The sequence below is a fragment of the Bombus pyrosoma genome, linkage group LG7 (assembly GCF_014825855.1).
Source record: "Bombus pyrosoma isolate SC7728 linkage group LG7, ASM1482585v1, whole genome shotgun sequence".
Classification (NCBI taxonomy): Eukaryota; Metazoa; Arthropoda; class Insecta; order Hymenoptera; family Apidae; genus Bombus; species Bombus pyrosoma.
In genome coordinates, this window is record NC_057776.1 from 7,390,583 (window position 1) to 7,405,353 (window position 14,771).

At 42.0% G+C, this 14,771-nt stretch overlaps 1 protein-coding gene across 7 annotated transcripts in view; it reads right to left on the reverse strand.

Moving 5' to 3' along the window:
* The window catches only part of LOC122569565 (serine/threonine-protein phosphatase 4 regulatory subunit 1-like), a 151,788-nt gene that overhangs the window by 4,999 nt on the left and 132,018 nt on the right, over positions 1–14,771 (reverse strand). For 6 of the 7 annotated variants that reach the window (XM_043730784.1, XM_043730785.1, XM_043730786.1 and 3 more), the window contains 5 exons: positions 6,278–6,420; positions 5,926–6,063; positions 1,755–1,925; positions 1,229–1,512; positions 819–1,008 (listed from right to left, as the gene is read on the reverse strand). In XM_043730784.1, coding sequence (XP_043586719.1) covers positions 819–1,008; positions 1,229–1,512; positions 1,755–1,925; positions 5,926–6,063; positions 6,278–6,420 — 926 coding nt within the window. Of the gene's footprint in view, positions 1–818; positions 1,009–1,228; positions 1,513–1,754; positions 1,926–5,925; positions 6,064–6,277; positions 6,421–6,506; positions 6,772–14,771 lie in introns of all 7 variants that reach the window. The other variant, XM_043730790.1, reaches the window with a different exon arrangement.

Consider the following 14,771-nt stretch of genomic DNA (forward strand, 5'->3'; position numbering starts at 1 on the left):
GTTTATGACTCGTTGCCATTATAACTGGAGAGCGAGATCGAATCACGTTAACCCTTAGAGTGCTATGGACGCATATATGCGTCTGGCGAAAGCCATCGGTGTGGACTAAGGACGCATATATGCGTTTGTCAATTTTTCCGAACACCTACGCAGAAGTAATACTATTACGTTTGTGTGAGATAAATATAAATGCATTTCAATGTTAATGCCGCGTTCGAAGAAACTGTCTTTTTCTTTTTTTTAATACTTTGCATTCACAATTTGTCCAATTTGGACATTTGGTAGAATTGAAACTGTCTTTGAGAGAATATTGGTCTACGGACGAACTGTTGAAAGGCAATATTTTCCGCAAAATAATAGCACGAGATCGATACATGGTATTATTACAAACGTTGCACTTTAACGATAATAATACAGTAAATGACGATCCTTTAGCAAAAATACGACCAGTAATCGCACAACTGAATTATTAACTTGTGTTATATTTACTAAATTTAGTTTTCTAGTTTACTACCCAAATTCTAGTTTATTGTAAATTTCAATGTTTATAATAAATAATTAATACTAAAAAGTAACGCTCTTGAACCATTTAATCTCGTGCAAAGGAATTACTATAACTTATTAACGATTTGCGCTTTGAACAGTCAATCAACGGAGTTCAGTATAGCGAAAAAGTATTCAGTGCAGCATGCCGTTCGTACGGACCGCATAGACCACGAGTTTTCAGCACTTTAAGGGTTAATGACTATTTTCAAGGAAATAGAAAGGCAAATGAGCTCGCGAACCGCGTCGTTTCGTTAGTTACGGGCGTGTCGTACCTTCGACTTATAAGCTCTCATTGTGGAGATATCATCCTCCTGCGACTCGTCCTCGTCGTCCTCGAAAATTGGTTTTTGTATTATCACAGACGAATTGAAGTTATCCTTAGAATTATGGTCCTCCATGTCGAGCGTGTGACTTCGTATCGCGCACTTAGTAGGAAATATCCCCTCGTACGAGTACCTTATACTGTAAAAACACGTCGTTCATCTGCGTTATTTCTTTTTTCTAGTTCGTAAGGGAAATGCGAGCGTGATAAACGAAGCGGGAGAGTGGATGAGAAAATAAAACGAAGCAACGAGAGCGCAGAATAAGAGGAACAGAGGAGAACAAATAAAACGGATATTGCAACGCGAGTCTGTGAACAGAGTCGACCAAGTAGAAGGTAAAAACTTTCAGCTTTTTATACCTGAAACGATTATCTTGTTGGCTGGTAAACACTAGCTCGCCGTGTTGATTATAAGTTACTTCGGTAAACTGTTTCGCGAACGTGGATATGAATGGTCCTAAAATTTGAAAGGCAGACATTCGCACCCATTTTGACTCATCGTTAAGATGCGTGGCCAGAAGCTCTGCCAATAGTAGTCGACGATGCTGAAGGGTCATGCAGCATGAGACTGGCATCATAACGTCCACGCACGCTTTCCTGACACCCCACACTTTATCGCTGCACAGGTCGACGAATATTGGGAACTGCGGGAGAAAGAAGAAATTAAAAGAACGAACAGTTCCTATTTTTTCGTATGCTCAGCAGCCTGAGACTTTGGAAAATTTCTATTCCATCGAAGAAATTATAAGTATTTTTTTTTTAGGGGGAATCGATGCTGTGCATTCTTTTCAAGCGAACGAAATTGCAAATGAATTTAAAGGTAAAATAATGTCAAGCGTTTTGTTAGCTTCTACATCGAGGGAGAGATTCGCGCGAAGAAACCTACCAATTTCCGAAAAAGTGTCTTCCTGCCGACAGCGGCGCAAAGTTCACCAAGGTGCGACGCGCAGAATTTCCTTGTATAGAATTCCTTGTCTTCGCAGAGGGTGATGTATCTGTCCAGAAAAATCTTTTCTGTCAGCTCTTTGCCAATGAGCGGTGCCATCTTGCACATGAGCTGCGATAATAATATACACATACGATATATCTCTGGTGAATTTTCGGATTTTCGATGATAAAGCAAACGTGATCCGATAGAAAACAAGTCAGTAAGAAAGAAAATCAAAGGAAACAATGTACAAATACGCACACGTTTTTTTGCAGTCTCTTCCGTGCGTATACGATTAATTAATTCAAAAGAAAGATAAAATAAAGGGAAACGTGTTTGCGACATCGTCTGCGTGGTTTAAGATCGCAGTGAATGGAGTTATAAACCGCACCGTTCCGCTCATCAAAGCTGGCTGTGATACGAGTCTAAGTCACCACATCACAACCACTCTGATAGGAGGAACAGTCGAACTCGCGCCTCTTAAATACCTGGAAAACAAAACAACAGGTACGATACATACATCAATAGCGTGGTAGATGCTGGCCGGTAGCTAGAGGATCAAACGTGTCCGAGACAACCGCGGAAGATCGATCGTTTCGCGACGATGCTCGAGTACCTCCTTTGGCGCCCGCATCTGCACGAATCAGAAGGTCATTGTGCAACGATCAAACGAATTAGAAAGAGGTGATTCATCCTATCGTCGTTCGACGATCGTGACCGCGTACGCACATTGCGTTTTGCCCTACTTTATTTTTCTCTTCTGTTAAGCGTCGTTAGCTTCGTAGATTAAGATTATCAAGTGTTTTCCTAGCAGTACATCAAATCCTTGGATCGTACGTATCACCAAGTCTTTATTATCGTTCATTTTCATTCTGTCTGTTCAATTTTTACCACTTTCTATATACCACACAGTGGCTACAAAATGTATTCGCACATAATTGCATTTAGTACAGTATTTTATACACCAATCAATTAATTAAGTATATTAACTTTTATACAATTTTATAATTTCCAAATTTACTAACATTTTATGAAAATGAAATGTGTAACCTGCTAAAAAGAACAAAACGTTTCGACGAATGATAAGTCTGTGCACAAAGTCCTTTTCTGTAGGCACTGCATGTATATATATAATTACATTATTTACATTTAGTTAAAAAGCGGTAAAAGAAAGGAATTGAAGATAAACGTAGTGTACGGCAATCATCGTGGATCACGAATAAGGAAGTCATCTGGAGATCGTCGTTCAATAAACGCGATCACGTCCTTCATGAATCCTGTGTGAACCCATGAGAGGAAGTCGACTATGAAAGAGTGCAAAGCCTTTCCCGAAAGTGGAAACTACGCGCGAGGAGTCGATCTCCGTATCGGGACAGCGGATCGGAAATGTTTTTCTTTAAAATGGCTCGCGATGGAACGCTGTATTTCGCGGGAAAACGGCCACGCCACCCATAGAAGATGCTTCAAGGATGATCGAGAATGGATCTCCGCGAGCGTAAAGGTGGGACGACGACGTTTCCGTTGCTTTTACAGAAAACCGAGTTTTCTACCTTGATAGGATAAAGGAAAATCCACGCTAGAAGTGACGATCTTACGTTTCGAATCATATTGAACATAAAAAAAAAGCAGTTGACGAAACGCGTCGCCGCGCTCATCAAAGCTGGCTGTGATATGAACGCTTGCATCAGCATATCACAACCACTTTGTGAGCGATGCAACCGCGTTATTTTTATCCTGCGAACCTTCCTAAAATCCTAAAAGCTGCGAGGAACAAGCTTCTATATGTCCTGTGTACGTATTATTTTTATATATCTGTAATTCCCTATCGTCGTTACATTCAGTACAGTTGGATAGGACACACTGCTTCGAACAGAAGACACGACACGTTGCACGAAATGGCGATCCAAATCGTCAAAAATGGCTGTGATATGATATCTATAAAAGCAACACGCCACAACCAATTTGACGATTGGCTCGCCTTATTTTCGTTTTCTGTAGTTTTGCCTCTTCTGCGCTCACTTCGCCTCGTTCTCCGTCTTCTCGTGATGATCGTACGGCGAAACAAGCTGCAGTCTCGGATCGTAATCGAGAACAGTACTAGAGGGGTGGAGTGTATGCAACGTAAGATGGAAAAATGAGGGTAAAAATTAGAAGATCGTAAAAATTATGCACACACGCCGTTCATTCGCTATACCTTTAGGTGTCCATCGACGACGTGGGTGATTATTAATTAAGCGGGGGCACTAAGTGCACTCGTACAGCGCACACGAATATGCACCCTGACGATCGATTCTGCGGGCCAAACTCAACAAAATGGCTGTGATATGACTCGAAACATTCCACAACCAATTTGATGTATCGGACCGCAAAAGGTATTTTCATTTCGCTGCCTGTGCTCTGGTGCAACGTTCGTGTTCCATCATCTCTCTCTTCGTGTCGATTTCCACTCTCCCTCTCTCTTCGTACGTGTGTTCCTCCCTTGCGGATCGTTCGTTTTCGTCGTCCCTCAATTCCGCGAGAGATACAAACGACGCGTTCAGTTTTTCGCTTTCTCTCGTTCTCTCTGCTAATTATTTCTACGTTTCTCTTTCGTTTCTCCCCCTCCCCCCCCTTTTTTGGCTTTCCCCTCGTTCGATTTTCTCCGTCGAATCGTGCGTCGTGGACGGACACAATTTTGCTCATCAAAGCTGGCTGTGATAGTCGAACTCTATGACAAACCAACTTTGATGGTAAAAGCATGTCCTTGTCGAAGATGTGCCAGCTGTTCCTCGTCAACTCTTCTTTTTCTCGTCGATGTTACCTGAAAATCGTTCGGAGACCTTGCTACCTCTCCACTGATTCCTACCTCAAAATCGATCGTTATCCCTGTCATTCTGCGATAAATGACCAACTTATAGAAAGAAGCAAGTCATTTGCTTTTCACAACTAATCGCGTACCTACTCGAGCAATGAAATTACGTGTATAAAGAAGAGAGCCACCGTAATGACTCTTCGACCAAAAACATGTCCTGCGGAGAAGCCAGTACAGTGACGCATACGGTGTCTAACTAAAGCGTTAGGGGGATCTCTGACGGAATCGGTAAACGCTCAGTACGAAATGAAAAGCGTTAAAAATCCCAATTTCCCTCGGACGTATAGATCAGGTCTCGTTTGGTCGTTGGTGAACGTCGTAGTATAACGAACGCCGGATGAAAGACAAGATAGTGAGACGCGATAGCGTGAGAACATCTCACTACCCATGTCTTTCAGGCGGAATCCGTTGGAACGAGGGCGGCGTAAGGTCCAACGACCATAAACACGAGACAAACTCGATACACCTATTGCTCCGGATAGTCGGCGATACACTTCCTTGCATACGATGGAAGCGTGGTCGAGCCGAATGGATCAAGAATGCTAGACGCGAGAAACCCGTCTTGCCTTGTTTTTCACCACGCTGCCGTACTTTCAATGGACACACGTTTACCCTTGAGTAATTCTTTACATACGTATTCTTTAATTAAACGACGTGGACGATCGTGCTACGCTTCGTTCGAACGCATTAAAACGAGAAAACTCGTTAAACTACACGGTGCCTGATAGAATGTTAAAATAGAATGTGGAAGAAACAGCGGGCTAAAGAAAGAACTGCAGAATGATTCTGGGTAGGTTCCATTCCGCTCGTTCTCTCAACGCGCGATTCCACCCCGAACACGCAATAATTGCAGGCTATGAACATTGCCACGAATACGCGGATTACGACGAGGCGAGAGAGATTATTACGAGATGGTTTGTCGAAAATGTCCGACCTGGCGTTTTCATTTTTCGAAATGTTTCAAATCGTTCATCAAGTTACATGTAATTAACTATTCTAAAAGACGCGAAAGAAAAATAAAACCGCAGTTTGCCGGATTACTTCGAAATGATAGGCGGGACATTTTAATCGAGGTGGACGTCGGCGATTGCTGTTGTTCTTCTTCATATTATTTCTTGAGAAATATCAATGGATATAACGTATCGTGGATGTAACCATAGCAGGCGGTGTGGGTTACGACGAGGAGAGACAGCGACAAAATTAAAAATTTAAAAGAAAAGAAGGGGCAGTAAGAAAACGAAAGAAAGAAATGAAAAGAAAGAAAGATTAGAAACTTACGGAGATGCCAGAGTTAAGGAAATCGACGGACGTACAGAGGGTTTCTATAACGGGACACAGCTTGCCCTCTATCGTGGTGTTATCGATGAGTCCCTTCTTCGTTAGCGTTAACACCGCTGTCTGGGCCATCATTCGTACCTGAGGCAAAAAAAAAAACAAAAATTAGAATTCGTTGACGAGGCCTTAAATTCCTTGCCGCCTGCGGAAAGAACACGATTTCCGCTAGCTTTCGAAAGAGTAGGAAGCGGTTATCGAAAAAGTATTTCTGAATCGGCGTAAATCATAAGAAAAAAAGATGCTTATCGATGCTTTGACGATCAACCGCGTAGGGGAACGTGATCAAAATATTCACCTGGTTGTCTTGATCTTGTAAGTATCTGATAATGATGTCGAGGAGATGATTGTGGAAAATATTGTCGAATAGGTGCGGAGTCTCGTGGCAGATCGTCACCACGTGCGGTATGTGCTCCATCAGGTCCAGCCCGACTTGCGCGTCTGAAATCAGAAATAATCGATTTTTCATCACTTAAATTTTCTTCTTTCTTTTTTTTTTGCTTTTATATTGTTTTTCGTGCATTTACCTATTTTCCATTTGTTTAAAAACACTCTACAACGGCCACCGTTCAGATCGAATTCCGGATTTCTTTTGATAGTCGTAAGTTGTGCCGATCGCTTATCTCACATAATCTTGTCAATTTTTGTCTACTTTTTGTTTCGTGGAGTCAACCTATGTGGCGGATAAGCGACTCAAATAGCGATAATGTAATGCAATCGTTAGTATAATCGTTTTTGTAAAACGACACAAGTAATTTGTTTGTGAGAGAAGAAACGTGATTCTCCGCCATCCTATTGAAAAGAATTCAACGGTGAACAGGCTGAACAGACAAATGCAAATTTATTTTAATCGGCGCCGATACGATCGAATCGGCGATATTCGTTAGATTTCCCTCAAATAATTAATCACGGAATATTCACGAACAGTGAATGGGGATTTCTACGAATCTAACGTTATTTCTTCCGGGGGGGAATAAAAATTCCTATCGAAATAGAAAGAAGAAAGAAGAAAAACACGTAGGAAAGAAAAGAAAGAAGACCTGCTGTGATCCATCGATTCTTTGGACGAGGAAAGAACTGCCGGCGTTCTATGAAGGAATTCGATCGTTTCTTTGCAACTCACGATCGGCCGCTAACCGTCAGCCATTCGTGCGTCGAAAGCGAGAAAAACTGGAGGGAAAGGCAAGGGACCATTCTTCGGCGTTTTCTCGACCTTGGCCGTTTTTATTACACCAACAGGCATTTTCGTAGAAAGAAAAAAAAGACAGGCCTGGCATATCAGCGTCCCTATCGATTAGGGAAACCTTCGTGCCTTCCCAGTAACGATGTTTCTGGATAAGCGTTAAGGATGAAAATGACCCGTTTGTTTATTAGTCGAAGGATTATCGGTTCAAGTAAACTGGTCAGGTATAACAAGTACAAATTACGTGGCTCGAGGATCATGGAGGCAGCGTTTGATAGAACGTTTACGGAAATATATATTGTATTTTTCAAATTTTGGATAGAGGCATATTCTAAGGATATTCAATGTGCAATTTCAAACATTCTAAAAAATATGAAAAAATAAGCAGAGAAGAAGAGAACGTACATACTATCACGTTTGTTTTACGTGTTAATCAGCATCGTCAAATACTTGGTTTCTCGCGATGCCATTATCGCGAATCGATTTCAACTGTATTCTCGACGCGATCCAATTCCTCCAAGCTGCTTCCATGATTAAAAACACAGGGGAAAAATGACAGGAAGCTGTTAAAACTGAATTAACTTCGAATTTTACGAAGGGCGTTACGGCTTGGAAATACGTCGACTCCTAAGACTCGATTTTCCGTTAAATATTACACTACTAAAAATTGAAAAGACTTCGAAAGTAATATGGATAAATGCGAACAAGGAGGAAGGAAAAGAAAGATGAAGTTCGGAATCCAAAAAGACTTCCGAATCACACACAACACTATCACAGACCCGAAAGACACTGCATGGTTGGAAGTTTCGACTGTTTCGAAGTCGTCCACAAATACGTAGCCTAGGCAGTAACAACACCTATCCATCGTAGAGCGTGGGTGCGACTGAGCGTCTCGTCGGTTAGTTGGCCGCGGGAAATGCACATTCCCGATTTGTCCGACTTTTCCAGTGGTAGGGAGGACAAGAAGGGTAGTAATCTCCCCACCACTCGACTGCAAGGCCCAACGAGGGAGCGAGTAGGAGAGGGGATAGGGGATCCCGGACAAAACGGGGCTCGTTCGTTTTCGGATTGCTTCGCCCGTACTTCGTGAGGCCCACGATCCGAGCACGTGCTGCTAGCTTTTCCCTCCCCTCTCGTATCCCGTTTCCCAGCGAGTTCCACGATCGGTTCTTGCATCGTTTCCTCCCACGTCGACGCAACCGCCCTTCGTGCCTCCGGTTTTAGCCGACGAAACGCGAACAAGAAGCTGGATCTTGTCCCCACCCTCTGGCATTTTTCTCTTCGCCACGCAGCCCCAGTCCATTAATCACGCGCTGGGTCTTATCTTCTTTTTCTCCGCCTACTGCATCCTTGCGCCTTCTGTCCAGGACACGAGATCCCGCCAAAAATATCCCGCTGCGTTCCTTCAGGATTAAGCGTCACCGATTATTTACCCCTGGCATCTTCGTCTTCTTTCCAGCCACGTTCGTTTTCGTTCATCTCGTCGATCGTTCCTTTGAAGGGACGAAGGTCCATTGTTGACCGTAGCCGATGTTAAGACTGGCCAACACTGTGTTTGAAAAGCTGCTTCTTCTTTTGGCGCGGTTCCTACCCGGCCCACGTGATTTAGGTCTTTGGCGCCAATATTTTTAGAGGATTCTAAGAATATGGTAACATTCCTGCGTTCCTTTCAGGCGTTTTCCAACTAGCCAATTGTATTTCTTTTTGCCGTTTCATAATCTTTTGACCGTGAAAAAGAAAGAATCGATGGCAGGCAGCTTCGATATTTAATTTTACACTTTGGATTTACGCGGTGTTCGTTCCATGTATATATGGTGGATTGTTCGTGAGCTTTAAATAACGAGATTCAGCGTTATTTGAGACAGTCGAATATATTTAAAATAATAAATAAATATACGACCGAATACGGAGTTGTTAATACAAAGATATCACTCGCTGACTCGGTGCGATACACTGTGTAATATCTTGTCGCTCGCGATCGCGTCCGTTTATTTATAATGGTCGGGGGGAAATCGGAAAATTCGAATTCGACCTCAATGGACGGTTGCCTGTAATGGCGACATTGCTTTGCCCGGAGTTCGTTTATCATTACATTATCGTGTCAAGGCCGAGTCAATGTCCTGAGGCAAAACAGCATGAGTCGCTCTCGACTCGTGTCGTCCTTTGACTCCTGTTGTGCCGCTACATATATAATCTTTTTTACGCGGATAAAAATCGCGTACCTGGAGGAAATCTGCTAATACGAGAAAAAGAGAAAAAAATACTGTAGAGGAAATCGAAGTTATAAAAGTATTTATTTCATACAGGTTCGCAGATAAATTGGATATATAGAATCGTACGAAAGCTAAAACAAATTCTATTCATCGTCTTTGTCCGTATCCATATTTCCAGGCAATCAATTTTTTCTTTAATTCGACCCAAAGTCACCATATTCGTCGTTTGACTTATTTTCAAAGTTCTGTATCGCTTTTGTTATTAACGTTTCAGGTTAAAAGCGCTCGCTTGGGAATCTCGTTATTGTCGACAACACGACAGATTCAGACAAAGATTATGGAAGATTATATTTTCCGACCGCGTAAATCTATGGACTGTCGGTATTTATCGGAAAAGAGAGAAAAGCATAAGTTTCGTATTCGCAGGTGCAAAACTTCGTTTCACGTCTCACGAATATTAATTGGCTATGAATTTATAACGCTCTTTGAAGAAGTATCAAACTTTTAATCAGTTTTATCTTTTTATTGCGGCAGCCTTTAGTCGTTATTAATGTAAATGATTTCTCCCTGCAATGTTACGCTATTGATATTCTTAAAACGTTAAAAATACTTTCGTTAATTAAAACGAAAGCAAAACTGAGATACGTCAAATTCGAGGATCTTCTTCGGGTCGAAATTAAACCGAAACACGATGCGCGAAATTCGAGGATCAATTCATTGATCGTGTAACTCGTACAATTATTATCTGCTAATTGAAATGCTCTTCGTCCGCGATGGATAATTAGAAACGTATTTGCGATCGATATGTAGTTACTTTTCCCTTGGCAGTTCCCTGAAGACGAAGCTAGTGTGACAACGACATACCCAAATCCACGTCATTCCATACTGCCTGACAGCGAACCCTTAGGTTTTGACTTGACCTTTGCACATGGCCCAACGGTACACTTTCCCCATTACGTACGGCAATTAGGACCCGCTCCTTGCCCCTCAACACCGACAACCGACGGCATAGCTTTACTCTTTAGTTTTGAGTCTTGAGTCATGAGTCTTGAGTCTTGAGTCATGAGTCATGAGTCTTGAGTCATGAGTCATGAGTCTTGAGTCATGAGTCTTTAGTCTTTAATCTTGAGTCTTTAGACTTTAGTCTTGAGTCATGAGTCTTGTGTACAGTTTGGCCGTGATTTGAACAACTATATCAACTTCGTTACTTCATTGTAGTATTATACTTAATCATTTTGGTGAATAAAAGCCTACAAAATGATAAAAGCACCGTCAAGTTAAGTTATTGCTCGGTACTCCTATTTATCATAAATTTTACGTGATGCTAGTTACGCGGTGACGAATGGATCGATCTCGGGTATCGATCATATCGGGCCAATAATGAGAAGACACCCTCCGGTAACAGTGGCACGGATTCATAGAAACGCCACCAAGATCCGCATGAAAACCACCTTCACGTAACAACAAGTATTCGAACCCCTTTCGCTTTACGGGAACAATTGGCTTCGTTGCATTCTTATCGAGAAAGAAAGAGAAGACGCGTAACTAGAAGAGTCATTGTTATTGGAGCCATCGTTGTCTCGTTCTTGCCACCAGAAAAATAGATACATTCTCGGCTTGTCCATTCTTATCGAACATTCCCAATTATGAAACTTATATAACTCTCCATGTTTCTTCGTTAAAATTTTAACACATTTTTTATGGTAGGCGTAAATCAACGTCCTTTTATTCAATTTAATATATTTCTCGAAAACGTATGGAATAGAATTTATTTTACAGTAAAAAAAAAAAAAAAAAAAAAAAAGAAGAAGATCTCCCGAACGCAAGCTGTATCCTGTCATTCCAGAGAAAGGAAAAAAAAGTGAAGCAGATAAATGGTAAAGGAAGAAAAAGGAAATATCCGTTTCGTTGTCTGTTAAGCTTTCACGTATTTCCTCCTCGCATATGGTAGGAAAAAATCGGGGACTAGTCGACGCAACTGGCATCGTCTTCTTTCCCGAAAAGGAAAAGGGGCGCGTGTTCCTTTCGATATTTGTCCCTGCTCCAGGAAGCTAGTCCAAAAATACGTGAACGCGTGTAGAGAAAAAGCGCGCGTGTCACGTGCCCCTGATCACGAGTCCTGAATCTTCCTTCCTACAACCCTCTTCTTCCTCGTTCGTGTCTTCCCCTATGCTATACTTCGATCGGCCCACGGAAAAACACCGATGCCGGCACGTGTTACGAGCAAGATGTTCCACCGTCGTCTAGATCGTGGCTAAAAATAGTCCAACCAGTATGTGACACTCGTCAGGGATCATGCTCTGTCGGGAATGCACCTTTCCACGACAGTTGCATCCCTGTCGGGAAACGCCTGATGGCTCGTAGGACACGTGGCGCGTTTACAACACGCGATTATTTTAATAGAAATGGAGAATATGTATAGATCGTTACGACTGTAACTAATTGTGCGTTGATAGTTCGATATCAAGCTACGGATAATTATAATTATTTTGGTAAATATTTTATATATTATTATATATATTATACTATTTCTGTATGATATATTATTTCTGGTAAATTCGATTAGACGATGAAAGAGAACCGAACAACTTCAAAAAATGTTCGACAAATTTTGTAATTTTAATGTGTATTTAATTAAAAGTATGATAATTGATTTGCACTCCGAGGCTATGTATATAGATTATCGATATTACTTAGGTACGCCGCGTATATTATACATTTTTAATAATCCTGTCGTGCCGTAAGAATACGATTAAAACGACAAAATATCGAACCCTGTCGATAATCACGCAGATCTTTCACGAAAATGAACTGTTTCGTCGTGTGAATATTAGGCGAGCTGGTTTACGCGTTTCAAGACAACCGATCGAGAATTCAGAAAATTTGTCTAGACAATTTCCTACAAGAATTTCATCGTCTTTGTTTTGCCTGTCTCGTGGAATGACGGTGGAAAGCAACGAACGAGGCCCGGTCGTACGTTGTTTTTCCAACGTTAGGTCCGCTAACGCTCGGCAAATAACGATCACGCGTCCAGGTACGATCGATGGCGAGTTTATTTGCAATTCGTAGGATTCCCTTTGTCGTCGCGAGGTCGCATATTAATGCGGCGGCAGAGAAATATAAAAGAAGGGCGTTTTTTTTCACGTGACGGAGGTCCCGCGCAGGTCTTAAAAGTCGGCTGTCTTAAAGTATTTTCGAAGGCCTGGGAAAAGAAAAGAGCCATTAGTGGGATGAAAACGCAGTGGCTCGTCATTTTCCACGTTTCCTCGAAACGGTCAGGTAAGAAGAGAAGGTTTCTCGCCGAAGGATCGCTGTCGATCTACCATAGTTGCTGGCTGTTGCTTTTTCAAAGATATCTTTTCCTTCTCTATCTTTCTCGTTTCAGCGTTCCGGCTTTCGTTAGGCTAACGTTTGCCCAAGATATTCATCGACTCATAGATGACTCATAGATCGTCATAGATGACCTTCGAACATACTTTACTCGGTTCTGTGAAAACCGCCCCGAACAATGACGATCGTTCTCGATCTTTGCGAAGGACGATGAGAAACAAATCGATTTTTCAAACGACCAATCATTATTCTCACGCGTTTTATGGCTTCTCGAAATTTTCTCCCAACGCTGTCACGATTCTTCCGCTCATATTTTCCCATATTTAACGATGTTTGCTGTATCACCTGTCGACCGCCGAATAGCTGTATTTCCAATCTAATAATCGATGCCCGTTTCCTTATGAATAAATAGCAGGACATAAATTCTTGACCTGTTTTTAAGATTTCTAGCAACGTTACTCGTAACCTTTGTGATTTCCAGCGATGGTAAACGCGTTAGCAGGTGATCAGGCAATTTTTCTCTTCTCTTTAAGCTTCGCTTTGCTTCTAAACCTAACTATAAACCGTTCCTCGACCAGCGCCGTTACGCGTTCCGATCTCTCGTTCGAGTTTCAACAAGAAGAGATCGCGTTATTGAAATTACAGGCAGCGAACGCGATATCTCAGGCAAGAAAATCGTCTTTGGGTTCGCCGCTGGGTCGGGTGTTTCGTTTCAAAATTCCATGTAACGTAGAAGTGGGCTAGACGAAAAAGTAAACCGTAGCGAGCGTCCTCGTATAAATATCTCGCGCGGAGAAACCACGACAAACTTCCGGCGAGGCGCGTGCTACACCGGAAGCGGCGACAATCTTGTCGTCACCTACTGCGGAGCAACAGCCTCGTCTGCAACCCCAACTGGCTTCCTCGTCACGTTACCCCACCGGTAACGCGGAACACGTTCTGTCTTCTCTCAAGAACGCGTCCTGGCCTTTCTATTTTTAAACTTCCCCCGTATCCGCACCCACGGGTCTCGTTCGGTGTATCCAGTTCGAGGAAACGGGGCTGAGCAACCGGAAAAACAAATGGCGAGCCGCCTAAAAAGGAATTTTCTTCAGGCCGGTGTGTGCAAGCTAGGGAACATCCTTTCAATTTTTCATGGTCGAGAGGGAACCAGGGAAAAATGTCTGGTTCGCGGTTGGTAAATTATTTCTGTAAAAGGTGTAATTGCAACTCGAGACGAGGTGTAGGATTTTGGATCCACTCGTGGCAAATATCGTGCGCGTGGAAGAATAAACTTGCTTGCAGGAATTGAAGTTTCTTTTTAAGAAAACCTTTGCTACGGTGTGATTATTAGTACAGAGATAACAAGAGTGCTGTGTAAGATCGAAACAAGTTGCAAAACGATGGACCTTTTGAAGATTCGATGGCAACGTACAAATTGTCGATCTTCTCGTTGCCCGATAAATAGAAAGAATTTCTACGCGATAGAGTAAGCGATAGGCATCGAAATCTGCGAATGCTGTACGATAGTCTTTTGATAATTGATAAAAGATTGATCACTCTTTCAACAATCACACGTACGAGACCAATCGAATGCAAAGACCTAAATATGATAAAACTCACGTGCATCTAAAGGGTAGACTTTGCTATATAAATCTTGGCTATTGCAGATTAAGTATATAGATAATGCTTTAAATCGTTTCGAGACGAGCTTGTTAATAAGTTGTACAGGTGGAAAGCAAAAACGGGAAAATTGGAAAAATAAAAAACATTCAAAGCTGCAGGTATCTGACAGCAAAGGAAGGTAATTGATAAATTACGTGCGTAGGCAGTGCGTCAAGGATTTGGCTCAGAATTATTTCCAATCCTTTCGTTTCTTATTTAGAAGCTGTAAAATAAAAGAAATGTGCGAACGCCAACAACGTGCAACGTTTAGAACGATATAACTGTGTATAGCGAACATTTAGTAAATTAGGTTTTTCCAGTCGTCCGTTTCTGGCATAAGGCAGCCTCCAAATTCAAATTCTTAGATTTTATCGCATCGTAAAGTAAACTGTCAAATTAAGATTGTGACATTTTGATTTTCT